Source organism: Tamandua tetradactyla, chromosome 1 (genome assembly GCF_023851605.1).
Source record: "Tamandua tetradactyla isolate mTamTet1 chromosome 1, mTamTet1.pri, whole genome shotgun sequence".
NCBI lineage: Eukaryota > Metazoa > Chordata > Mammalia > Pilosa > Myrmecophagidae > Tamandua > Tamandua tetradactyla.
The window spans coordinates 19,988,901-20,015,506 of record NC_135327.1 but is presented as its reverse complement, the minus strand read 5'-3'; the positions used below and the strand labels follow the sequence as shown (position 1 = coordinate 20,015,506).

The following is a 26,606-nucleotide window of genomic DNA, read 5'->3' as shown; positions in this document are numbered from 1 at the left end:
GTGGATGGCTGTGTGGATAGGTAGATGCTGGAGAGATTTCCCCAGAACCTGCTTGCTACCACTTTGCTATTTCAGATGGAAATACCCATTACCTCCCTTCCCTGAAGCCCTCTTTGGAAATTTCAGCTTGAAAGATTATCAGACACCCATGCTCTAGGAAAGTATGAAAATGATGTCTGCTTCATCAGTCCCAGGATTCATTTCAGTTTGAAAATCTCAGCAGGTGGCATCAAGAATCCTGGGCCCCACGCCATTGTGTCACCTCCATTTGTTTCCCCGTCTCTGGGTGATATGACCCTCAGCAGGGTGCTGCTCGGGGTGGTGACAGCCAGGCATGGGGTGCACTGTCTCCCCAGCAGGGAAGCAGCACCAGCATGTGGAGAGTGTGGTGCCTGGCTGCCCTGTCTGTGGCAGCCGTGTGCGGCATCCGCCAAGAGACAAACACCGTCCTCAGAGTTACCAAAGACGTACTGAGCAATGGTGAGTCCGTCCCTGTGGGAAAATGGGCATGGGGTGGGGAAGGCAGTCCACACAACGCTGAAGTTCCCGAGGACCCTCTTTTCAGGCCCCACACTGGATGGCTGGGTGGCATCTCCTCTCTGGTTCTGCTTCCCCTTTGCCTTCTGGCTGCCATTCCCCAAGCACCTGCTATGTGCCAGGCTGGAGATTTTACACTTATGTCTCTCAAGATAGTAGAGCGAGTCATTTAAGATGTTGGACTCTGGAGTCAACTTTCCTGGGGTTCAATTATTCCTGGCTGCGAGGCCTTGAGTTCATGACTTGAGTTACCTGAGCCTCAATTTCCTCATCTGCAAAATGGGTGCAATTATGGTCCTTATCGCAGAAGACTGTTGTAAGAATTAAATAAGATCAGATGGTCTTTGAGTACCTCATAGGGCACAATTTTTATTTTTTATCCCTCAAATGAGGACAATAATTGTGGCTTTGGCTATTCCCCGGAAATCAGTTGAGATAATGCAGGAGGAAATAGGCTTTTAAAACATAAATTATGGAGATCTTGGAAGAGAGGATGATGAAGAAAATCCACCAAGATCTGATTGAATGATGTTGAAATCGAACTTAAGTGAGGCCAAGTCAAACCCAGCAGCAAACGAGCTCATCTCGGACTCCAGGGCTGGACGGGGCTGGCCCGAGGAGTCTTCTTGTTTGACCTTTGCGTCTTACCTAGTGAGGCCCAGAGAGCTGAGAGGTGGCCCCTGGGTGGTGGCAGGGGGGCTGGAGATGGGAGAGGGAGGGAGCCCTGGCTGACAGCTTTGCCTCTCTGCAGCCATTTCAGGCACCCTGCAGCAAAGCGACGCTCTGCGCTCGGCCCTCAGAGAGGTGCCCATGGGTAAAGCTGGTGGTGATGGTGGTGGGCCTCTCCTGGGGGGTCTGCTTGGTGGAAGTGGAAGTGGAGGTGGCGGGGGAGGTGGTCTTCTGGGGGGCCTGCTTGGTGGTGGGGATGGAGGGGGTGGTGGCGACCTGTTGGGTGGAGTTGGAGGAGGCTTGTTGAGTGGCAGTGGCAGCCGCGGTGGTGGCGGGCTGTTGGGTGGCAGCGGTGGTGGTGGGCTGTTGGGTGGTAGCGGTGGTGGCGGGCTGTTGGGTGGCAGTGGTGGCGGGCTGTTGGGTGGTAGCAGTGGTGGCGGGCTGTTGGGTGGCAGTGGTAGTGGTGGGCTGTTGGGTGGCAGCGGTGGTGGGCTGTTGGGTGGTAGCAGTGGTGGTGAGCCATTGAGTAGTGGTGGCATTGGTGGTGGGCTGACATGTGGCAGAGGTGACGGTGACCGTGGTCGCGGTGGTGGGTTATTGGGTGGCAGAGGTGGCGGTGACAGTGGTCGCGGTGGTGGGTTATTGGGTGGTGGTGGTGGATTGCTGGGTGGCAGTGGTGGTGGTCTCTTGGGTGGTGGTGGTGGATTGTTGGGTGGCAGAGGTGGCGGTGACAGTGGTCACGGTGGTGGCCTATTGGGTGGTGGTGGTGGATTGCTGGGTGGCAGTGGTGGTGGTCTCTTGGGCAGTGGCCGACACCATTACAATGACGACAGACGCGTTGAATTCCCCCGAGGTGTCGGTGGTGTTCCTTACAACGACTTCCATGTCCGGGAGCCCCCCCCCAAATATACCAATGGCAAACAGCTTGGCGGTAATTACAAGTATGGTCACATCAACACCAACGACAACACTGCTCAGTTGGGGGGGAAATACCGATACGGTGAGATCCTTGAGTCTGACGGAAGCATCAGGGACCTCCGAAATGGCAACTACCGCAGTGCCGAGAATGCATATGGCGGCCACAGGGGCCATGGGCAGTATAGGTCCGCCGAAGACACGGCACGCTTGGGCAGGCTTCACCGGCGGGAGCTGCGACCTGGAGAGATCCCACCCGGTGTGGCCACTGGGGCGCTGGGCCCAGGCGGCGTGCTGGGCACTGGGGGAATACTGGCGAATAACGGCATCCTGTCAGGCCAAGGGGGCCTGCTCGGCGGGGGAGGTCTCCTTGGAGATGGAGGACTTCTTGGAGGAGGGGGCGTCCTTGGTGTGCTCGGCGAGGGCGGCATCCTCAGCACCGTCCAGGGCATCACGGGGTAAGGAGGGACTGGGCTCTCCCTACTGAGCCCCCTGCCCAACCTCCAGCCAGGGGTCACCATGCCCGAGGCCTGGGGCTGGGGAAGGAAAACCTCTAGGGCCCCATACCCCTCAGGCCTTGGTGCTGGGCTGGACATCTTGGAGGTCCCGAGTTAAATGGTTTGGGGTCTTGGCAGTGAAACAAGCCTGTATTTGAGTCCCAGCTCAAACTTTTATATTTGTTGTGTAACTTTGGGCCATTCAGTTCATCTCTTTGAGTTTCTGTTTCCTTATCTGCAGAATGGTCATAGTAAAATAATTTAAGTGGAAAATGCCCAAGGATTTAAAGTCTTAAATATATATCATAATTTCAGCTATGCCCAACCTCTTCCTTACATTCATTCCTTAATTTAGCAAATATTTACAGCTCCTGTATGTGTGGGGTACTCTGTTGGTACTGAGGACATGTCCTAATGGCTGCCCAAGAAAAGACAAATCCTCTGACCTCGTGTCGCTTGCAGGCTGGTGGAGTAAATAGGGGCATTAATAAAGAAGCTGCAGTCATAAAAATTACCACCGTGATAAGGAGAAGCTCATGGGGCAATGAGAGTGTGTGTGATGGGGGAGCTCACCTACCTGGGAGGTCAGGGGAGGCTTCCTGGAGGAAGAGGACCTTGAGCTGAAATCCGAAGAATGTGCTAGAAGTGACCAGGCAGAGGGGCAGGGCCAGGCAGAAGGAATGGCACCTTCATGCAGAAAAAGAATTCAAAGGCAAGGAGATGTATTCCAAGCAAATTTAAAGGGTTCAAAGGAAATGTAAACCGTAGGTCCCTGGGCAGTGGGGTACGGGTTGTGACAATTTTTGCTTTAACTTTTCTGTTTTCCAAGTTCTGTCCAGGAAGCTCAGGTCCCTTTGAGTCCAGAGGAATGAATGTGGAGCAGAGTGTGTGAGTGTGTGTGTGTGTGTGTGGGTGTGCATGTGTTGCACACACATGCTCCAGGCAAGTGGGGGGCAGTGGGGGTAGGGGGTGGGGCCGCGAGGGCGGGGCTCCTCACTGCACTCCCGCCCCCTGTGCAGCCTGCGCATTGTGGAGCTGACCCTCCCTCGGGTGTCCGTGCGGCTCCTGCCGGGCGTGGGTGTCTACCTGAGCTTGTACACCCGCGTGGCCATCAACGGGAAGAGGTATGTGCCCTCAGCGCTAGAGGGGTCCCCAGCACCCTGTGTCCTTGCAGGGAGATCTTGGGCATGTCATTTCCCGTGCTCTACACCCCGGTCTCTTTATCCCTTAAACGGGATTCTTATGGCCTTATAGGTGACCAGCACACACTTCATCAGTTTAGACTCACGGTCGTCTCGTGGTCCCCGGCAGCAGCTGAAGGTGGTTAAGAGCTGGGAGGCTGGAGACAGGAGGCAGCCTGGGTTCCGATCCTGACTCTCTCACTTCCAGCTGCATGGCCTTGGGTCGCCCCTGCAGAGGGGATAATATGACCACCTCCTTTTCCAGAAGGCTATATAGCCGTGGGGGGGGGGCAGGCTAGCCAAATGCCTCCTGAGGCGTGCCTGCCACATAGCACATGTTGTTGGAGGACCACACAGGATGGACTGTTATGTAGATTTAGGTCCATGAGATGAGGTCATGTCTACAAAGCTAGGGTTTGGATGGTCACTTTGGAAGCCAGAGTTGATGTACAGCGTTCATTTGTTGACCCCTGTTCCCAGCCTTTGAAGCTCTCCTAGAATGGGGGGAGGAAGATTGGCTCACCAGTGACTTGCGGGATGAGGGAAGCCATCCTAGTTTGGCTCCCTAGGGAAGAGCAAGGAGAAGAGCAGGCGGGAGGGTCAGCAAGGCCAAAGCCTGGGACAGGCAAACCCAAGCAGGGCTGAGCTGCCCGGCGGTTGGGGTGGGTGTCATTGTCTCCCTGGCCCCTTGACCTCCTCTAGTCTCATTGGCTTCCTGGACATCGCGGTAGAGGTGAACATCACGGCCAAGGTCCGGCTGACCATGGACCGCACGGGCTACCCACGGCTGGTCATCGAGAGATGTGACACCCTCCTGGGAGGCATCAAAGTCAGACTGCTGCGAGGGTGAGTGCCAGCGGGCAGTGGATCACCTTGGCCATTGGTGGAGTGGTCTGCCTTGGATAAACAAACTGGCGCCATGCACCTACCCCTGGGCGGTAGGGTGGGCAGAGCAGTGACTCAGCAAGAATTGTGAGGATTCACACTGAACCATCTGCGCTCTCACTTCTGGCCCGGGCCGAGTTTGTGCATGACGGGGCTCTGGGGGCTCTGCCTTTAAACCGAGGCTGCGAGGCTTCTGCCATCCTGAAAAGGAGTCTGATGACACAAGCTTCCACTTCAAAAAAGACCTCCATCCATGATGGTTAGAGCATAGGCTCTGCAAGCCGACTAGGGTTCAAATCTCAGAGACACCATTTCCTGGCTGTGTGACTCCAGGCAGCCCAGGTGCCCTCTTGGAGCTTCAGTTTCTTCATCTGTGAAGTGAGAGTAATTATTTTTCCCTTGGGAAAACAGTACAGATCCTGGCTCACTTTGAATGTTTATGAATATGTCTCCAACTGGAGCTGTGTGTCCATTGATACCCCAACTCCCAGCGAAGTTTCCCAACTGGTTCTGTCCAACTTGACCTTGGTCAGAGGTCATTTTTTTCTATCACAGCCTCCCCACGAAGTGACCAAGTCCCCACCCTCTGTCCGGGGAAGCTTCAGGCATTGCGTATCGTCCAGCACACTTTTCCCCAGCCGTGGTCTCGGACCAGGGCACACTCGAGACATCTCAGAGCTGAGTCCCTTTCTCATCGTTCCTGACCTTCTTGGGAGATCCTTCTCCGGTCTCTCTCTTGAAGGCCTCTGGCTCCCCACTCCTTCCCTCCTGTCTTCTCAATTCCTTGACCTAATCCCCAGCTCTCATCTTATCTAGACTTTGGGAGCAGAAAAACTCCCTGTGCGGCTTGAATCCAAGTCTTCCTGATTCAGGTTGGCTTCCCCTTCAGAAGGGCAGAGGCGGGGAAAACGGGCCCCAGGGACCCCAGGGAGGGAAAGAGGGGGACGGAAACACATAGGAGCACACGGATGTTTAAATTTACATTTTTCACTAGGAAATATATTTAGTAATACATGAAGCTTGGGAAGCCTCGTCCTACCCCATTCCCCACTCCCCTCTTTCCAGCAAGCTCACCACAGTTATTTGTTTCTTGGTTCTCCTTTCAGCTCCTTTACATGAATGCCAGCAAACCTGAATGTGGCTTTTCATTCTCCACCCTCCTTACACTAACGGGCACATACTCTCACATTTGGCACTTTGCTTTTTCCATCGATCCTATTTGGAGATTTTTCTGTATCTGGACATTGAGAGCTTCCTTGTTTAATTTTTTACCACTGCGAAATATTCCACTGTCTCAGTGCGCCATTATTTATTTGCCTAATCCCATTTTAGACGTGTTAGACAACATTTCAATTGTCTACAATGAAAACCTTATACATGAGTCATTTCATGTGTGGCTGAGGAGTCTGGTGGGTAATTTCCCTCAAAGGGAAAAGCAGTCTGTGCCCTGAACATAAATAGATTAACTTCAAGCTCTTCCCCAGCACACATGTGACACGCACATGTGACACACATGTGACACGCACATGTGACACGCACATGCACATGCCCACAACTGCGTGTCCTCAACGGTCTCATCATCCAAGGAGAATTGGAACCAGGATAAGATCCCTTAAGGTGTCCAAAATGCAGAGTGAGCTTTGGAGGAAATTTTCTAATTAGGACTTTATCTCAAGAAATAACCGGCACAATATTGGATAGTCAGCTATCACCTCGGAGGGAGGGGACAGGCAGTGCTCCCGCGGGAACGGCTGCGTAGGGAGAGACCAGTTTTTCCTACAGGGTCATGATGTCAGCGATACTTTAGTGTTAGGATGGCCACGCTCCCCTCACCCCCATCTCTGCAGGGCCTCTGCAAACAAGTCCTTGGATGGCAAGTCCATCACCTGCCCATCTCTGTATCTGTTCCGTGCACAGTCACCTGCTCTGCACCTCCCCCTTAGCCGCTGGTTAAGAGTGTGAGTTAAGAGCTGGAACTTGCTCTGGGTCCCTTCTCTGGACCTCAGTTTCCTCATCTGTCACATGGATCGCGTCTCTGCACCTTTCTAGCACCAATGACCTGTTCTGTCTTGTGGGCCACATGAAGGCAGCTTGTTGGCCAATATTCCTTCTTCTCTCTTCCACTAACAATTACTGAGCACCTACTATGTTGCAGACACTGGGTTAGCTGCTTGGGCAAAGTAATACATTTGCTTTCCCTTGGGGAAGTTTATGCAGCACTGCAGGGGGCAGCCCATTAGAGTGTCAGGTGAGCAGGAGGGAACCAGGCTGAGATGACCTCTGCAGTCAAATGTCAGTAGCATCACTAGCTTGGGCCTGGCCCCTGGAAGAGCTTAAGAAACGTTTGTTGAATGAATGAATGAAATGCCAAACAATTTGCCTGGGAGGCCTGTCCAGTCAGGTCCAGGTGAACATCTTTCAGAACAAATTTCCAGTGCTCAAGGGCTCTCACTGTTCAGAAGGCCCCATGAAGACTTCTCGGTGAGCCCCTCCCTCTTCTCTCTCCTCAGCCTTCTCCCCAACCTTGTCGACAATTTGGTGAACCGAGTCCTGGCCAATGTGCTCCCTGACTTGGTAAGAACCCGTTCCGGGCAGGGGCAGGGAGCCCGGGGCATTGCCCGGCCCTGGGGCCACCGTCCTACCTCCCCCCACCGTGAGGGAAACTCAGGGGGTCGGAGGGGACCAGGGGGCCGGGGCACCCTCTCGGGGGTCTGGGGAGGACCCTGAGGAACATGGAGTGGGGCAGAATAGTGAAGGGATGGGGAGGTGGGGCTGGAGAGCTGCACAGTCTGGGGCTTGAATCCCAGCTTGGGCTCCGGTAACATCGGGACTGCGGTACAGCCGTGGGGGGCGCAGAGCTGCAGGCGGTGGCCAGACCCGGCCCAGCCTGCAGCCCCGGCGGCGCCACCGGAACCTCAGTCCTTTCTCCCTCCAGCTGTGCCCCATTGTGGACGTGGTGCTGGGCCTTGTCAACGACCAGCTGGGTCTCGTGGACTGTGAGTGTCCCCTGCTCTGGCTTCATTCCATGTCTAGTCACGCCTGCGCGGGTCACAGAGCTGCACGGCGGTGGGGGGTGGGGGTGGGCCCGGCCTGGAAGGGGAAGACCTGCCCTCCCTCCCTCCCAGTGCCCCGTGCCTTCGGCTGCTCTCATCCTCCAGACGTCCCCCAGGTCCCGGCGGGAGGTGCTTCCCACCTGGATCCCGGAGGCTGCAGCCCCGGACTGGGATTTTGGAGGAATTGGGTTTGAGCCTTGCCTCTGTCCTGGCAGCCCTTAAACTCTCCCCAGTTTCCTCATCTCTAAAACGAAGGGTCTGGCTTCAAAGCACAGAAGGGTTGGGAGCGTGAGTGACAGGAGGCGCAGTGGAAGCTATCCAGGGCAGGAGCATCACCCCACCCCCAGGATTTCCAGAATGCTCCTGAAGGCAAACCTGCCCCAGACAGTTGTGCAGTTTGTGCACTGCACAATTCCAGGACCTCCTGTCACGTAGACCATGATGCTGTACACAACCTGGACAAGCATGTAGGACAACCCTCTCTGATGATGGTCCCATTCCTCTGGGACTCTGGGTGGTTTGAGGTTGGCTGTCCCAAGCAGAGACGACTCTGTCCCTTGTGGCTGGGTTTAAGGGAGGAACAGTTTGTTCCTCGCTGAGCAGAACAGGGAAATGCCAGTTCCAATTAAGCACCATGTTGTGTAACCCCAAACTTGCTCCCTGGTGCACAGCACTTAACAGCTTACAAAGTTCATCAACACTCAGGATCTCGTTGTCTCACCCCCTCCAAATAGCCCAAGGGGTTATTTTAAGCCTGGGTTACAGAGCAGGAAATTCAGGGCCAGACAGGTGCACGGACTCACCAGAGGTCATGCAACAAGGGAGAGGCAGAGCTGGGATTTGAATCCAGAGCTCTTGCCCTTTCCACCGCACCTAGAGCCTTGGGCTCCTAGCCACAGGGTACCACGAAGGAAAGCACCGGGGAGGGGGAGAGGGACCTCCTGTGACCCCCACCTTTGCCTGCAGCTCTGATCCCTCTGGGAATATTGGGAAGTGTCCAGTACACCTTCTCCAGCCTCCCGCTTGTGACCGGGGAATTCCTGGAGCTGGACCTCAACGTGAGTGCTGGGCTGCGTGGCAGGGGAAGGCGCGCCTCCTCCCCAGAGGCGGTGGGGCAGGTGCTGGTCTCCTCAGCTTCTTCGGAATGCCTGAGAAGCAACTTGTGAACAGGAACCTCCGCTGATCAGATGAAGACCTGCTAGAAACCATGTTAGGAAACAATCACATCCAGCATTTACCAAGGGCTTCCTGGGTGCCAGGGACCACCCTAAGGGCTTTGTGTGGATTAACTCTGCCCATCCTCATGGCAGCCACGCGAGGTCAGTACTCTTACTGAGTCCTTTTGACAGATCTGGAAACAGGCACAGAGAAGTAAAGCCACTATTAATGGAAACACAGCTAATACATATGGACCTACGATCTAACTCCAGGCAGTTTAACCTCTGGCTAGTAGAGCTGCTTCTCTGGCGTTGGGTTTGCTAGAATGAGCCTGACCAGTGCTGGGCTAGTAAGCATTTAACAATTGGCTCACTGTGATTAAAAGAAAAGGGGGAAAAGGCCCTGAGCTGTAACATTTGTCAGTTTCCATGGTGTGCATGCTCCTACCATGGTTGATTTGAAGCTCCCAATAAGCCATCACTGAATGTGGAACTGGGCTGGCATACGCCCGAATGAGCTGACTCCTGTAGACCCCTGAATCTGCCCCTAGTTGTGCATGAGCACACGCACGCACGCACATACCCGGAGGCTGCACAAACTTGGATACCTGCCCACTGCACCATCATGTAGAGATGCAGGTGCACACATGTTCCCGTGTACACAGGCACATCTTTGCACACGCATGTATGTGTACCTAGTATATTCAGATACCCATTCAAAAGGTATTTATTGGATACCTGCTGTGTGCCTCACTCTGAGTTGACTACTGGAGAAACAGTAATGAATGAGACAAAGTCACTGCCCTGATAGAACTTCTAATCTGTTGGAGGGGGCAGGCCACCCAAAAATCACCCAAATATAAACTTATAGACCCTGAGTGCTGTGAAAGATGGTCAAGGCTTTCAGAGCCTAAAGCAAGGGAATATGATCTACCCAAGGAAAGTCAAGGAGGGCTTCCTGGAGGAGGTGACCCTTGAGCACAGACCTGCCAGGTGTGTGGGACTTAAAAGAATATGGAGAGGGAGCAGCATGCGCAAAGACCATGGTACAAAGAGGGATAAGGTCCTGTAAGGGACTGACAAGGAGCTGGTGGTTGGACTGCAGAGGATGAGGGGCTGGAGAGGCCTGAGAGGCCCCTGGGGGCAGAACACTCAGTACTTAGTTGGCCATGAATAAGAGCTTGTCATTAGAATAGATAAGCAAGTGTGTATTGTGCATTCACGTAAACGTGCTAATTCATTTATCTAAAATGATGATATGCCATGGCCATAATTACAAATGATTATGAAGCAGAATCTGCAAGAGGTGCTATCCCACTGCAGAGGAAGTCACCTTGGCCCAGGCAGGGAGGGCTGCCTGGGAGCAGATTTGTGGCAGCCTCCAGCCTCCTTTTCCTCGTCTTCTCCCTGCGTCCCTGCTCACAAGTCCTCTCCTCTCTGCTTCCCCAGACCCTGGTTGGGGAGGCTGGAGGAGACCTCATCGACTACCCACTGGGGCGGCCAGCTGTGGATCTCAGGCAAAAGATGCCAGAATTGCCCCCCATGGGTGACAACACAAACTCCCAACTGGCCATTTCTGCCAACTTCCTGGGCTCGGTGTTGACTCTCCTGCAGAAGCAAGGGGCACTGGATATCGACATCACTGATGGCATGGTGAGGCGTGGCCCTGGTGGGACAGCAGGGGGGAGGGCAGCTGTGCACCATACAGCGCCTTATGGGTCCTTTTCAGTCCCCGTGCTGCGGGAGAATTCCTTTAAAGACAGAACCAGAGTCAGTCCCCTTGACTCACCTCCAATGCATGGGCGTATATTGATGAAGTTAGTGTTCCCCACGTGTGGTGCCCAGGGGGGTTTCAGGTCTTTTAAAGACACGGCTTTAAATGACATCAAATCATATGATGAGAAATCAGAACAGCTTTATTGAGATAAAACTGAGATACAATCAACTGCACATATCTAGAGTATTCAACTTGATAAGTTTTGACATACGTACACACCCTTGAAATTAATACCACAGTCAATATAATGAACAAATCCATCACCCCAAAGTCCTCTCGTGCCCTTTTGTAATCCATCCCACCTGTCTCTCCCCCCACCCCCAGGCAGCCACGTTGACAGTGCGACAACATGGACGAATTGCAACCTAATTAAGCTGAGCAAAAGAAGCCAGACGATTCTATTTAACTATGTTGTGATGCTTTTTAACAAGCAATATATATTCATATATATGTATCTCAATATAAATTTTTAGAATCCTTTCACTTAATAAGCATTGATGCCAAGTAACTAAAAGATACATAAGAATGACATATTGTCCTTAGGTGTATCCCGCAGTTATTTTCTTCCCAACCCTTCTCTTTTGAGAAACGTCATGCCTTCAGAAAAGTTGCAAAACAGCTCAATGAACACCCCAGATTCACCAGTTTTATATTTTGCTACATATGCTTCATGTCTGTCTTATCCATCCATTCCACCCACCCACCCACCCACCCATCCATTCCACCCACCCACCCACCCACCCACCCATCCATTTCATCCACCCACCCACCCACCCACCCATCCATCCCACCCACCCACCCACCCATCCATTCCACCCACCCACCCACCCACCCATCCATTCCACCCACCCACCCACCCACCCATCCATTCCATCCACCCACCCACCCACCCACCCACCCATCCATCCCACCCACCCACCCACCCACCCATCCATCCCACCCACCCACCCACCCACCCATCCATCCCACCCACCCACCCACCCATCCATCCCATCCACCCACCCACCCACCCACCCATCCATCCCACCCACCCACCCACCCATCCATCCCACCCATCCACCCACCCACCCATCCATCCATCCCACCCACCCACCCACCCACCCACCCACCCATCCCATACCTCATCTGTGTGTTGTTTGGGGGCATCTGTCATGTTAGGGACTTCAGTATGCATCTCCTAAGAACAAGGTGTTCTCTAAGAAGCACCATTCAATTATGTTGAGCTTTGATTCATAAAGAGGAGAGCTCCTATTTGGTTCCAGGACAAAGTTAATCCTCTCTTGCTCTTTTCCTGTCTTCCTTTTAATTAAGCAAGTAAAAGGCCTCGTAACGACATCAAACCCTCCACAGACGTCTGTCTATCCACGTAGAAAAGTGATGGCACTGTTTAGATTTGAATGCATTTGTTTTTACGATTGCCATCTCTTTCTGTCAAGTAATACTGGCATTCCGTTTTTAACACTTGAGGCTTTAAAAAATAAGTCGATTTAAAGATGACATTAAGCCAATAACAGTAAAGGTGGTTCAGGGATATGACTGTGTCATGATTCTAATGGATACTGGGTTATGCACATAACACTTGCCGATGCTCTCCTTATTTTACAGAGAATTACATTTTTTTTGGAGAAGAAAGATTCAGGAAGGCCTGGGATCCAGGCCTTGCCTCCTTGCAAATCATGCCTGTGGGGCACATACGCGGCTGGCCCAGGCCATTTACCACTGAATGGCTACTGTGGGCCTCGTGGCTGCTGTTGGATGAGCAGAGTCTCCCAAGGGGTCTTGGCACCTAAGGGAGAGAAGATGCTCCCTACGAGTCTTAGAGCACGTAGGAGGCTAATCGCTGCGTCAGCACATCCTCTCTGTCCCTAGAGCCTCAGGAATTCACACCACCCTTTTTCTTGTCCTACAGTTTGAAGAACTTCCTCCACTTACCACCTCCACGCTGGGGGCCCTGATTCCCAAGGTAGGTGAGGGCAGGTGGGGCCCATTGTCTTCTGTCTCCCCCTCTTTCCAGTTGTCCCAGAAACCAGGTTGGAAGGGAAGGAGCTCAGCACTATGATGGGTTGCCCTCTCCCCCATTTTGGAGAGGAGTGATAGAGCTTTGGAGGCCGGACCCCTCTGACAAGGGGGCATGGAAGGTTGAAGTGTAGCGATCCTGTGCTCTAGCAGTGCACCAGTCTGGCCTGCACATGTCTCGTCCTGGCCTGGACACTCCCTTGCTGTGTGACATTGGGCAAGAGACTTAACATCTCTGAGCTTTAGTTTCCTCATCCGACAAAAAAAAAAGGCTACAAGCACCTCCTCCACAGGTTTATTTCTGAGGGTGAAGGAGATAATGCATGTAAAGCAGGTGGCTCAGGGCCAGGCCTGTGTCAGGTGCACAGTTGTATCGACAGGAAGAGCCAGCTGTCTGGAGCTGACAGACCTGAATTTGAATCCCAACTCAGCATGTCCCAGCCCTATTATCTTAGGCAAGGGACGCTGAAAAGAGGTCTGTACCCAGCCAGCTTTACAAAGACGTAAAGAATTACTGCGATGTACAGCCATTTTAGACAATTTTCATCTCTTTTCTACCTGTGCTATCTAGTTGTGTGAACTCAAAAAGGCAGGGGAGGAGAGTGTGAGAAGTCCCCCCCGCCACTCCTCTTCCCAAGAGCCACGCAAACACCAAATCCAACAGAGGGTTGCCATCGCCCTCGTGTGGTCGAGAGCTCGCCAACTAATGTCCTGTTCAGTGGCTGCTCCAGAAGGCGGGTGGACTCCCCAATCAACGGGCCCATTTACCTACCACACCGCCTCCATGCGCACCACATGTCACAGTTTATGAAGTGCTTTGAGGAACCACTTTCTCATTTGCTTCTAACCATCTCCCCATCCACAGGCCCATAAGGGAAGAATGCCCCTATTTTACAGATGGGAAAACTGAGGCTCAAAGAGGTCACAGAATGGCAGGGACTTAGGCCTCAAGTAGGGCTGGGTCTTCAGCAGGAGGGGATTCAGGCTAGACACAGGGGGATGCGCCCTGGAGACCCAGGCTGCGGCAGTCACTGGGAGAGGCTCGCCCACCCCGAGGCCCCTGCTGCTGCAGGGAGAGTATGTGGGGGAGCCTCCTGAGAAGGAAGGCGTTGCTAATTCGTGGACACACTGCGTGGTTGGGTGGGGCTGGTTGGGACTGAGAGCCCTCTGGAGAAGCACCCTATAAATCCCCTTTCGAAAAGCCCATTCTCTGAGTAACTGACTTGTTGAAAGCCAGTTTGCCAAAGGGTTAATTTACTTATTAATTGGTTAATTGGCTGCTAATTGACCACATCTGCCCATTGACCCAGAGCTTGTTCTGAAGACTCTTCACCTTAAATGTGCTCAAGAAAATGCGTAGAGGTTTCTTAGGAAAGCTACAGCATTGCAGACGGATTGGTTTCCATTCAAACAGATTTCTTTCTATTCTTCTTAAAAGTAACTTTGCGGTTTTGCCCATATATTAATATTCATTTAATATATTTAAGGAAAGTATTCCTTAAAATAAAATTGGGGGGGTAATTGTTATTTAGTCAATATGGCAAACTGGTCATTTGGTGATTTTTCCCTTTAGGAAATTAGTTTTTGGTGACTTAATTTGTATTAAAAGGGCTCAGGCCTCTGACTCTGGGCCTCAGGAGACTCTCAGCAAGTCCAGGCAGGGGGCTCAGCCTGTGTCCTCCTCTGGGATTTCCCGACAAGATACCTGGAGTCGTGGCCTCCTTCATTCTCGGAAGGACGTCCAGACACAGCAGCAGGGAAGGAAAAGCCTTCTGAGCCCCATAGGCCTGGGTTGATCTCAGCTCTCCTGCTGGTCTTGGACAGCCTCAGTTTTTCATCTGTTACATGGAGAAAAAAATACCCGATGGAGATGACCCCATGTGATGATTCAGTGTCCCCAGGAGACCCCACATGGACCAGGACCAGATTTTGAGCAGGTTGTGTGTTAGGCCCTGAGCTCGGAGCTTTGCCATCACAATACCCTATGTGCGACACTCAGAAAAGGCAGCACCTTGCCCAGATCCTCCAGGAGGTGGGTGGCTCTCCATGTGGAATGTAGGGCTCCAGCCGTGCTGTTGAATCTGAAGGTGCCTGAGTGCGAGCCTCCCGTGCCGCGGGGAGAGGTTAGCCGATGACCCCCCGGCCGCCACCCCCCCCCCCAGGACCCCCCTCACCCCAGCCTGGTGCCCATCCACAGGTGTTCCAGCAGTACCCCGAGTCCCGCCCACTAACCATCAAGATCCAGGTACCGAATCCGCCGTCGGTGACGCTGCAGAAGGACGAGGCGGTGGTGAAGGTGTTTGCCACGGCCGAGGTCATGGTCTCCCAGCCCAACGACGTGGAGACCACCATCTGCCTCATCGACGTGGTGGGTGTCTGCGGTGAGGACGCCCTCGGTTGGGCCTCCGGACAGGGCCACGTGGCCTCCTCGGGCCGCACCACCCTTCCGCGGCCCCAGCCGGGTTCCTCAAGCCTGGCCTGGGGGGCCGGATGAGCTGGTTCCAATCTAGCCTTTCCCACCCCTGGCTGTGTGGCTTTGGGCGAGGCACTCCCTCTCTGGGCCTCATCTGCTTCTGATCCCTAGGGATGGCGGCGGGACACTCATTCATAAGAGGCTTACAGCAGCACTGGCACACAGTAGGGCTCGAAAGGTGTTGCCTGTTGTCACTTCTACACGTGCAGATCATGGTGTCTGCCGCTTTCCTTTCTTCATAAGGTCGATTTTGGGTTTTGTTTTGTTTTGTTTTTGAAGGGGAGTAGACAAAGAGATCGTCCTACGATAAGGCTCCTGTTTGCAGAGGGGACAGGGTCTGGACCATTTCATGCTCTCTCCTGGGGGCGGGGCTGTTGTGATTGGCAGTGGCGGGGCCCAATCCCATCTGCAGTGGTTCCTCTGAAATAGGTTTCCTGGGCTGCAAGCTACCCCTCCCTGCCGCGTGGTTCTCAGAGGACCGCGGCAAACACTCCGCGGGCTGGTCGTTGGGATTCTGCGACATTTGTCTTTCCAAGAACAAACAATAGTTAAAAGTTAGTGATTCATTCATTCTAACTCCTTCCCTCCTGAGAAGAATTTCTTTTAAAAATCCTCCATCATACGGTGGGTGTTACTGGAGGGGAGTCTGACCAGGGTTTCGGAAAAGCACCTCGCCAGCACCCGGCCCCTGGCGAGCCCTCGGCCAATGGTGGCCAATCCTTGGCGGTGGTGACTCTCCCCTCTCCTTCCCTTTCCCTCCAGGACACAGAACTCTTGGCCATGTTTTCTGTGGAGGGGGATAAGCTCATGATCGACGCCAAGCTGGACAAGTAAGGGGGGTTCGCTGCCTGGGCTCCTACTCCTTCCAGAGGGTCTTTGGTGCCCCCGTGACTGGCACCCGCTCACACAGGGGGCACTTACGGGTCTCCCGGCGAGGCTCTCAGGGGCTGGGCAAATCCAGGAGGCTGCAAAGGTGCCAAGACTGGTGGTGGGCGAAGCCAGGAGAGCTCGTGGGAAGGACCCACCCCCCTGCAGACAGCACATCCATGGTAGTGAGAGGGTGCTAATGTGCCAGGCTCTGCTCTGGGTGCTTTATCTGCATTGCTTTGTTCAGTCCTCCCAGCAGTCCTTGAAATCAGGGCTATTCTTCTTCCATTTTAAAGGGGAGGAAATTAGCACTCAGAGAGGTGAATTTACTTTCTCAAGGCCACACAGCACGTTGGTAGAGGACTGTGAACCAACGCAGACCTGTCTGCACCTGGAGCTGTGTTGAGGGGTAACAGCATAGGTCTTGGAGCCAAGCAGTATGTGTTCCAATCCTGATGTGACCATGGACTGCTGTGTGACCCTGGCCAAGTGATTTGGCCTCTCTGAGTCTTAATTTTCCCATCTGAAAATGGGGATAATAGTCACTATCTCATAATGTTCATAAAAATAATTTATCTAGCATATGCTTTCTATGCACTGGTCATTAAGATAAACCCTGAATGTGTTAATTCACTCACTTCTTTTTAAAAAAAATTGGATTTATAATTGTTTCTATGCAATTAGAAATCCAATTAAAATTGTTTCTAATTGTTTATTTCTTTGCAAATGTCTTGATTTTGTTACAGCGATTTAAAATGTTGGCTATCTGGAAAGGCACTGCCTTTTAAAAAAAATTAATTATTTTTTAAATAAGAAGTTGTGGGTTTACAAAACAATCACGCACAAAATACAGGATTCCCATATGCTACCCGATAATTAACACCTTGCATCGGTGTGGATCATTTGTTACAGCTGATCATGGCACATTTTTATAATTGTACTATTAACTGTAGTCCATGGTTTCACATAGAGTTCACTGTTTGTGTTGTGCAGTTCTACGGATTTTTAAAAATTTATTCCATTAATATAATTTCCCCTTTTTAACCACATTCAAATATATAATTCAGTGATGTTAATTACATACACAGTGTTGAACTACCATCACCACCATCATTACCAAAACGTTTCCATTGTCCCAAATAGAAACTCTGTACATTTTAAACCTTAATTTAATTCTCAATGTCTGCCTAAGGAAGTACCACTATTTTCCCATTTCAAGATTTAAAAAGATCATATGAAAAATTTTCAGCATTGCTTAGTTCATTGTAAGGTCTTCTTATGACAAATACTTATGAGACCAAACAGTCAGTCAGAGTGTCCTAGTTTGCTAGGGGCCAGAATGTGATAAACCAGAAGTGGAATGGCTTTTAAAAGGGGAATTTAATAATGTTGCAAGTTAACAGCTTTTAGGCCATGGAAATGTCCCAATTAAAGCAAGTCTATAGAAATGTCCAATCTAAGGCATCCAGGGAAAGATACCTTGGTTCAAGAAGGCTGATAAAGTTCAGGGTTTCTCTCTCAAGTGAGAAGGCACATGGTGAACACGGTTGGGGGTTCTCTCTTGGCTGGAAGGACATGTGGTGAACATGGCATCATCTGTTAGCTTCCTCTCCAGCTCCCTGGGAGGTGTTTTCCTTCTTCATCTTCAAAAGTCACTGGCTTGTGGACTTTCTGTTTCTTAGTTCTGTGGTGAACGTGGTTCTGTCGTTCTCTCTGCTCTCTCTGAATCTGCAACTTTCTCCAAAATGTTTCCTCTTTCATAGGATTCCAATAAAGTAATCAAGATCCACCTGGAATGGGTGGAGACACGCCTCCACCTAACCCAGCTTCACAACCACTCTTGATTGGGTCCGATCTCCAGGGAGATGATCCTATGACAGTTTCAAAAATACAGTACTATACAGGGATTAGAAGAAACGGCTGCTTTTACAAAATGAAATTACGACTAAAACCTGGCTTTTCTAGGGCACATATATCCTGTCAAACCGGTGCACCGAGGCTGGGGAGAGCCGTGCAGGAGTTCCCAAGGCAGTGGCCTTGGACCTGAGGCTGGGGAGAGAGAAGGGCCAGCCCTGTGAAAGGCTGGGGGATTCCAGCACGGGGAGCAGTGGGGGAAAACGCTGAGTAGAGGAAAGGGGCTTGGGTTTTGGGGGAGTGGAAAGACCAAGAGGAAGAGAAGGCTGAAAGTGGGCGTTGGGAAAGAATAAAAACTATCCCGGGCAGAGAGTCTTCTCCCCCAGAAGGCTCTGTTGCTTCTCTCCTGCTGGAGCCAAGCGCATCCTTTTGAATGGTGCCAAATGATTTTCTACTCTGCAGATGGGTCTGGCCTGCCCCCTTCAGGTAGGACTGTGGGTTTGCAGGTGAGACCCGGGTGCAGGGAGAGCCTCAGGCCTCCTTTCTCACAACAGTGTGGCCAGTGGCTGAGAGCGCAGGTTCAGGGGCGAGCCCTGGCGTGGCTGCTGTAAGGACTTTATTATGATTGCTAATGTATGCATGGCACATGCTTTGGTGCAGGCGTGGGTCTAAGTATGAATTACCTCAGTCCTTGCAGACACCCACTTTGCAGATGGGGAGACCGAGGCGTGGCAAGGTTAAATCATTTGGCCAAGGTCATGCAGCTGGTAGGTAGCAAAGCTATGATCTGAGTCATACGCATATGTAGATGAAGCTTTCTTAGCGTTGTGTCAAGTACATAGTTAGGGCTCAATACGTGCAAACAGCGTTGTGCTTATTAACTCCCCCAAATCAAGAGAGAGCTTCCCGAGCACGTGGTAGGGGCTTCTGAGAGTTTCCTGAAATGCAAGCACCTCAAGACCCTCAGGCAGTCTTTTTCTGATGGGCCGTTTTCTTTATCTGCAGGACTAGCCTCAACCTCAGGACCTCAAACGTGGGCAACTTTGACGTAAGTACCAAGCCCCTGGCCCCAAGTGCGAGCTCTTCTGGGAAAGGAAGCCAGAATCATCTCTGGGAATCCTGGCAAGGCGGGTGGGGACAGGGGAGATTGTGGGAATTCTGAAGTGTTGGCAGCAGCGCTGTCAGGCCCGAGGGGAAACTGAAGCACACAGAGTGAGGGAGGGCCAGAGTACAGACTCAGGACTCTTTCTGCTGTGCCTTTGGCGCTTCCTCATTATAACTGCTGCCCCAGGTGGGGGTCACTTGGTCCAAATCTCTCCACTCCAAGCTGGGGAGGTGGTGGGGCAGCCAAGTCCCATGGGACCCCTTCCTTCCTGGAGTGAGGAGGCTCAGCTTTGCCTCTGACTCCCGTGTCACCTTGGGCAGCACCAACCCACTCTGGCTTGTGTCCTCATCTGCTAAATGAATGGATTTGGATTCATTTCTAGCTGTCCTTCTTATCCCCAGGTCTTAGATTTGTGCTTTTCTAAGACTCCATCAATATGAGACTCACATTCTAGGATTTGGTTATGTTTCACCTCTTGGTTCATCCTTGGGTCTCCCACCCCACTCAAGGCTTCAGAAACTCCCCACTTTTCTTTTACGAATTGCCAACTAAACAGACACTTGCTTTCTGGAGTAAGTCCACAGGTGTATAGGAAAGAGTAAAATCCAATTTGTGGCTCATTTTTGAGCTTTTCTAACCCAAATAACTATAGCCCCTAGAATTGATATCACCAGCTTCATTTTATAGGTGGAGAAAAGAGTGCTCAGAGAGGGACAAAAACTTGCCCAAGTTGGAACAAGTTGGGACTAGAACTGAAATTTCTGGATTCCGAGTGGAGAAAGTAGCTAACACTAACTGTAAAATCAATGCATATTTATGGAGCTTCAGAGAAAGTGCACCAGGCACTAAATTAAACTCTTTTTTTTTTGTTAAGCAATCTTTTCTCATTTAATCCTCACAACAGCCTTATGATGTAGGTACTATGATTAGCTCCATTTTCCAAATAAGGAAGCTAAACTCAGGGAGGCTAATGACTTGTCCCCAGTCACCGAGGTAAATAAGGTAATGCTGGGATTTGAGTCTATGGCTATTACCATCGTGAGGGTCTATAGGGCAGGTATGTTACATACAGAGAGCTTACATTTGATTTTTACAGTCACCCTATGGAGTAAAGACTACTCACTCCAAAGTTTAGAGTAGTTTAGGGCAGTAACATATGAAAAGGTGCAAAGCCAAGCATTCTCTGTGATCTGCCTATAGGCCTCAAGGTGTTCTTGCAAGCTGGGATTACTGGCCCATTTTAAAGCTGAGAAAGTTGAGGGTCAGAGAGGTGAAAGAACCTGCCCCAAGGCCATGGAGGCTACGCAAAACCTGGCACGTTGGCTACAGGACCCATGGGCCTTCCCTGCCAACATCAGAGCAGGCCACCATAGACCCCATGCTTTGGGCCTCCCAGAGAGAGAGACTAAGCATCACTCAGCTGCTGCCTTACCATGGGCCCTGGACCAGCCCTCGCCCCTCAGCCTTCCCATTTAGCCAATGGCAGGTAGACCAGATGCCCCAAGGGGCCATCCACCTGAATGGTTCTGGAGTCACAGATGCTCTGATTTCAGATACTCCTAGATTTCCCCCAAGCAGCCCCACACCTTTGTCTTGGGCCACAGGATTGGGGTCAAGGGGCCCCTCCCATTGGAGGGACCCCGCTGCCTGGGTTCAGCTCCCATTCTTCCTTTGCAGGTTGGTCTCATGGAGGTGCTGGTGGGGAAGATTTTCGACCTGGCGTTTATGCCCGCGATGAACGGTGAGCGCACACACCAGCCCTCCCTGAGCAGGGCTGCCCGGGGGGCATGTTCACGGCACAGCCCTTTTGCCTCAATAAGTTATTCTCAGGACTTCATTGTAAGCCTGTTTAGTTAAACCTTCGAGTGGGAATTGTGCTCCCGAGGGTTCATCAGTTTCCTTATTTGCTGCTTCTGCTCTATTTTGTTTGGCTGATTCTTTTGTTTTTAAATATTTTGATTTAGATATAAAATTCTGATTATATGTGAAAATGATGTGTGTGAAAATTTTAGGAAGTCCGAAAAGTTTGAAAAAGTCTCTCACCTCCCAGAGGCCGTTAACTTCAGCGTCTGAGTATATTTTCTTCTGAGTGATCATTTCTTCTTGTTTTCGTACAGTCAAGATATTTCATGACTTATTTTTTAAATGTATTGTTTTTAATTATGTGGGGACGGGGGCTACATGAATGCATTCTTATTGCACAAAATCCAATCAGGGTACATAAAGCTAAAGTTTCCCTTTTCAACATTTCCAACCTCCTAACCCAAAATCCTCCCCATCGGCCATCACGTTATCAGTTAGAGTATTTTCTTGCCCAGTTTTTTTTTCTTAAATTTTTTTGTTAGAGAATTTGTAGGTTTACAGACCAATGATGCATAAACACAGGATCCCCATACATTTCCCCACCAGGAACATCTTACGTTGGTGTGGAATATTTGTTCCAATTGATGACAGCACTTTTTTATAACTGTATCATTATTATTTTCCAGTAGTTTTCTTTTTAAATGCAATTTTATTGATATATTCATATACCATATAATCATCCACAGTATATGGTGTCTTACAGTATCATCATATAGTTGTGCATTCATCACCACAATTTTAGAACATTGTCATTACTCCAAAAAATACATATCAGAATAAAAATAAAAATGAAAAAGAACACCCCAAACATCCCATGCCCCTTATCTCCCCCCCATTACTTATTTATTTATTGTCCTTATTTTTTACTTATCTGTCTATACACTGGTTAAAGGGAGCATTAGACCCAAGGTTTTCACAATCACTTGGTCACCCTGTAAAAACTGTATAGTTTTATAATCACCTTCAAGAATCAAGCATTATAGATATTTCCTTCTAGCTATTCTAACACATTAGAAACTAAACAGGAATATCTATATAGTGCATAAGAATAACCTTGAAACGACCCCTCAGTGCTATTTGAAATTTCTTAGACACCGAAATTTTAATTTGTTTCATTTCTTTTCCCTTTTTGGTCAAGAAGGTCTTCTCAGTCCCATGATGCCAGGGCCAGGCTCATCCCTGAGAGTCCTGGTCACACACTTCCAGGGAGATTTACAGCCCTGGGAGTCGTGTCCCATGTGGGGGGTAAGGTGATGAATGCATTTGCAGAGTTGGCTTAGAGAGAGAGGCCACATCCGAGCAACAAAAGGGGTTCTCTGTGGGTGACTCTTAGGCATAATCATAAGTAGGCTTAGCTTCTCCTTGTGAGAACATCAGAAATTCCCAAGGTGGGGAAGTTTAATATCTTTTCTTTTTTTGTATCAAATAAACATTTTTTGCTTTAGTCTCAGACATAAGTTGAAATTTTTAAATATTAATTACCATCTATTTTCAGCACCTTACTGTAATGACATTCCTTTGTTCTTCCTCATTCTTGCCCAGTTTTTAAATTGAAATCGACTGATCATGCTTGATCCTTTCTATAGAGTCAGCAGGAATATTACCAGGAAGGTGACCTGTCGGAGTGGGGGGTGCTGTCTGGAGGCGGTGAGAGCTGGCAGAGCGGCTGAGTCATACCATTATCACTGGAAACCTCGGTCCCTGACCCCTCCTGCTTCTCAGCCTCAAACCACACCCCCAACTTGCCCACTTTATGGAAGGGAGAAGGGGAGGAGGGGCTGGTGTCCCGCTGATGCCATCAGCTATAGCAGCCTGAGTTTTACTGAACAGCCTCCAGGTTCATTTGGAGAGATCTTACTGTCAACCAGACCCGGATAGGGGGAAGCATCCCACTGGGGACTGGGCAGGGTCCCAAAGTCCATGCTTGTTCCCCAGTGGGAGAGAATCATGTCAGAAGCTATGCTGGGCTGACCTGGGAGGCAAAAGATGGAAACTCTCATCCCAGCCTGGCCACTAAGAGTTGGTGTAAACTTGGAGAAAGTCCCTTAATTTTGCTGAGACACAGTTTACCCTTCTGGAAAGTGAGAGATTGGACTAGCTCCATGATTCCCAAAATGGGTTCCATAGAACACTCATCCTGTAAGACACCCTGAGAAAAGGGTTCCATGGGCAAGCAAGTTTGGCATATGCTGAGAATGTTCCTTTTGGGAAGATTCACAGTGTCCTTAGTGCTTGCTCTAAAAGCTCTGCTGGAACAAGTCTGTTTAACTCTACTTAATCCAGCCCCACCCCCTCACCCCCTCACCCCTTTCCTTCCCTCTCTGCCTCCCTTCCTCTCTTCCTCCTTTCTTTCTCTCTAGAACATTAACGAGCAGGTCTCCTTGGGCCTTGATCCTCTAAAAACAAACAGCACATCCCACAACAATCACTTGTTGGGGTCCCATGTGTATCCTTCAGATCCTCCACTCGGCAAACACCGTCTTCTCTTCTTTGCCCAGCTGAGGGCTGGGTCAGGCTGTGGCCACCGTCCGTGTCATGAGGAGCTCACAGTCTGATGGGGGAGGCCAGTGCAGAAGGAAGAATTGCTATTGTGTCATTTCTCCAGTGGGAGAGTTCAGGAGTGCAGCGGTGGCCCCAAGGTGCTAGGCCTGGGGTCAGGGAATCTCACCACGGAGGTAACGTGGGCTCAGAACTCACTAGGGAGGTGAGGGGTAGCTCCCTGCAGAAGGAGATGCACGGAACAAAGCCCCGAGGCCTGAAAAGTATCTTCCAGTGTCATTGTACAAACAGGTGGCTTCCCATGTGGCTGGGCTGAACATGCCTGTCTGGTTTCTTTCACAGCCGTGCTGGGCTCTGGAGTCCCTCTCCCCAAAATTCTCAACATCGACTTCAGCAATGCGGACATCGATGTCCTGGAGGTAAGGAGAGTCAGAGCGCAGGTCTGCTTTCCCCTCTGTGCCTTTTGCCTGGCACCCTTGGCAACTGCAAGCCTGTCAGGACAGAAATCCAGAGGAGGAGAGGGGAAGGGAAGGAGGGACGGGAAGTAGGAGGAATGGGACTCTTCCTGCAAAGCACGGGACAGAGGGACAAAGAAACAAAGCTGTCAAATTTCCTCAGAGGAAGACTTTTGCATCCATGAGCTCATTTGATCCTCACAGAAGCTGTCATTTCCCCCATCTTACAGTGGGGAAAGTGAGATTCAGAGCAGTAAGGAGCTTGCCCAAAGTGGGAAGTTAATTCATTGGGAAAAAATTTTATTGAGAACCTACTCTGTGCCAGACACTGTAACAGGGAGGCTGAGCATACAGCAGTGAATGAGACATGCCCAATTTAGCCCAGTGGGGAGACTGGTCTTTGGGTAAATATTCCACAAGTTATTGCCTACTTACAATCGTGGCAGGTGCCTTGAAGTTCAGGTACAGGGGCTCTTGCTTTTACTATCTGGGAAATACAGGAAAGAAACAAAACTGAACAAGCACATGTGTATCCTCCTAGATACATATGCAACCCAGAAATTACTACTTGAAGCATTTTTCACTCCAGTTTTTCTGGAGTTTTATTTTTAAACATGACTCACTCAGGGAGTCAGCACAGTGTTGGTTAAAGAACGAGGGCAGTGGGGCCCGGCATCCTGGGTCCAAATCCTGCCTCTGCAGTTTCCAGCTAGGTGGACTTGAGCAAGCTACTTAACTTCTCTGAGCCTCAGTTCTCTCCTCTGTGAAAAAGGGGCTACTCATGGCACCCATCCCTAGGGATGCTTTTAGGGTAAAATGAGATTCTGTGTGCAAAGCACCTTGCACAGTCCCTGGCATGTAGCAACCATTCTCGAAGTGTGTATCATCATTATAATCAACATCTTGATGCCTAAAACTGTTTTGGGATTCGGGATTTAGTTCCTTGAAACAGGTTCCCAGAAATGGAATGAACGGGCTTTTGCCCCAAGTTGACAGTTTCAAAAGGTTGTGCCCATTTGCCCGGCCACCAGCTGTGTGTGGAGCCTGGCTCAAGTGCCCCTACCAGGACTGGCCCTCAGCTCGGGGAGTGGCCGCCCCTCCAATTGAGGGCACCAGATGAGGGAAGTGGGCACTGGCCCTGGATGGGCAGGGTGGGCAGGTCTCAAACACAGGCTCTGGGACAGTCCCCAGGAGTTCCCATCCTGGCCCCACCTCTTGAGCTCCTGGCAGACCTCAGCCCTGCTCTAGGCCTCAGTTTCCTCATCTGAAAATGAGGAAATGATCCTCACCTCAAGTACTGTGCCCATGCATTTGGGCCTGCCACAGCCCTGGCTGAGTTGTGTCCTCAAATCATAGGTGAAGGGCCCCAGGACCAGAGAGGGGAGGTCACTTGCTCAAGGTGGGGCTGGGTGTGTGTTGAGATGATATGAGCAGCTCAAACCAGGGGTTCTCAACTGGGGCTGCACTGCCCCCAAAAAGGGCTTTTACAAATTTGGTGGGGGCAAATTTCTATTGTAGTTGCATTTGAGTATTTTCATACCAAAACGCATTAATGTAAAATGGGGCGTTGGGTGGAGAACCACTCCTTTAAAGAAAGCTTAGTACCTGGGCTCCTAGACCTATAAATCCTTATTATTATGGATATTATTATATGGATCTATCCATTTTTTATAACTTTTTATTCTGAAATAATTTTAGATGTACAAAAAGCTGCAAAAAATAGCACAGAGTTCCAGAATACTCTCTACCCAGCTTCCCTTCATGTTAACGTCTCATCATAACCATGGAATGGTGATGAAAACCAGAAAACTCATGTTGACTCAAAACTATTAACTAATCTACATGGCCTGTTTGGGAGAATGTCCCTCATTTTGGGTTTGTTTGATGTTTCCTCATGATTAGATTGAGGTGAGGCATTTTGGGAAAGAATCCCACAAAAGTGATGCTTGCAGCGGCCCAGTTGGCCGGGTCTCACTCCTGAAATGTTCACTTTTGCTGCCTGGTTGAGGTGGTTCCTGCCAGGTTTCTCCACCTGCCCCTTACAGGTAATGTGTGTCTAGTGGGGAGGTGCTTTGATGCTGTGCAAAGGTCTCGCTTCTTATCATACCTCCTTCTACTAATTTTGGCATTTGTTAATGATTCTTGTCTGCAGCAGTAACTGCTGGGATTTTACCTAATGATGTTTTACTATTTCTACAATTCCTTTTACATTTATTAATTGAAACTTCATAAGGAAGAGCCGTCCCTTCTCCCCTATTTATCAGTTATTTATTTTATCTGTGTAGACTCATGGGCATTCCTTTTGTTTTATTGGTTTTAATCCATCACTCTCATCATTTATGTTGCTGCAGATTTTTGTTGTTTATTTTTGAATTACGAAACTGGGTTTTGGAAAAATGTGGAAAGGGGCCAAGGCCCACTTCTCTTATTTTGAGACAGCAGGAGATGAAGAGAAATGATTTGCCCAGGTCCTTTGTGCAAGGCAAGCTAATGACACTGCCAGGGTGAACCTCGGGCCCGTGAGGCCTCACCCGGCCCCGTCTAACCCCAGTCGCTCAGAGTTGTTGCTTCGCAGAAACCTGACTTGCCCCGTCCAGCGGCAGCCTTGTGTCTGGCCGAGGCTGCACCCTCACTAACCGGGTTCTCTCCTCTGCCCTCCAAGGACCTCCTGGTGCTGAGCGCGTGAGTGCCAGAGGCAGAGACACTGCCACAGCCTCGGGAGGAGCCAACGCCGGCCCTGGACAGGCTCGGCCCAGACGCAGCCCTAGGCCCCAGCGCCTTCAGCCCTCCATGCCAGTCCCTC

General features: G+C 50.6%; 1 protein-coding gene across 1 annotated transcript; it reads left to right on the top strand.

The window, feature by feature from the left end:
* The first annotated feature begins 374 nt into the window (after window positions 1-374).
* On the top strand, window positions 375-26,606 carry BPIFB4 (BPI fold containing family B member 4). The gene is made up of 16 exons (XM_077159959.1): window positions 375-480; window positions 1,289-1,351; window positions 2,060-2,579; window positions 3,638-3,742; window positions 4,502-4,645; window positions 7,195-7,258; window positions 7,620-7,680; window positions 8,704-8,795; window positions 10,344-10,547; window positions 12,581-12,634; window positions 14,885-15,055; window positions 15,923-15,990; window positions 18,887-18,929; window positions 20,664-20,727; window positions 23,691-23,767; window positions 26,466-26,606. The coding sequence occupies exons 1-16, from the start codon at window positions 375-377 to the stop codon at window positions 26,487-26,489; spliced, it is 1,860 nt and encodes a 619-aa protein (XP_077016074.1). The 3' UTR covers window positions 26,490-26,606.

Excerpts from the sequence above, each read along its gene's own strand:
- BPIFB4 (XM_077159959.1), top strand. The coding sequence starts at position 375 with ATGTGGAGAGTGTGGTGCCTGGCTGCCCTGTCTGTGGCAGCCGTGTGC. Across the intron at positions 481-1,288 it reads CAAAGACGTACTGAGCAATG|CCATTTCAGGCACCCTGCAG; the intron begins GTGAGTCCGTCC and ends GCCTCTCTGCAG. Across the intron at positions 20,728-23,690 it reads GTTTATGCCCGCGATGAACG|CCGTGCTGGGCTCTGGAGTC; the intron begins GTGAGCGCACAC and ends TTTCTTTCACAG.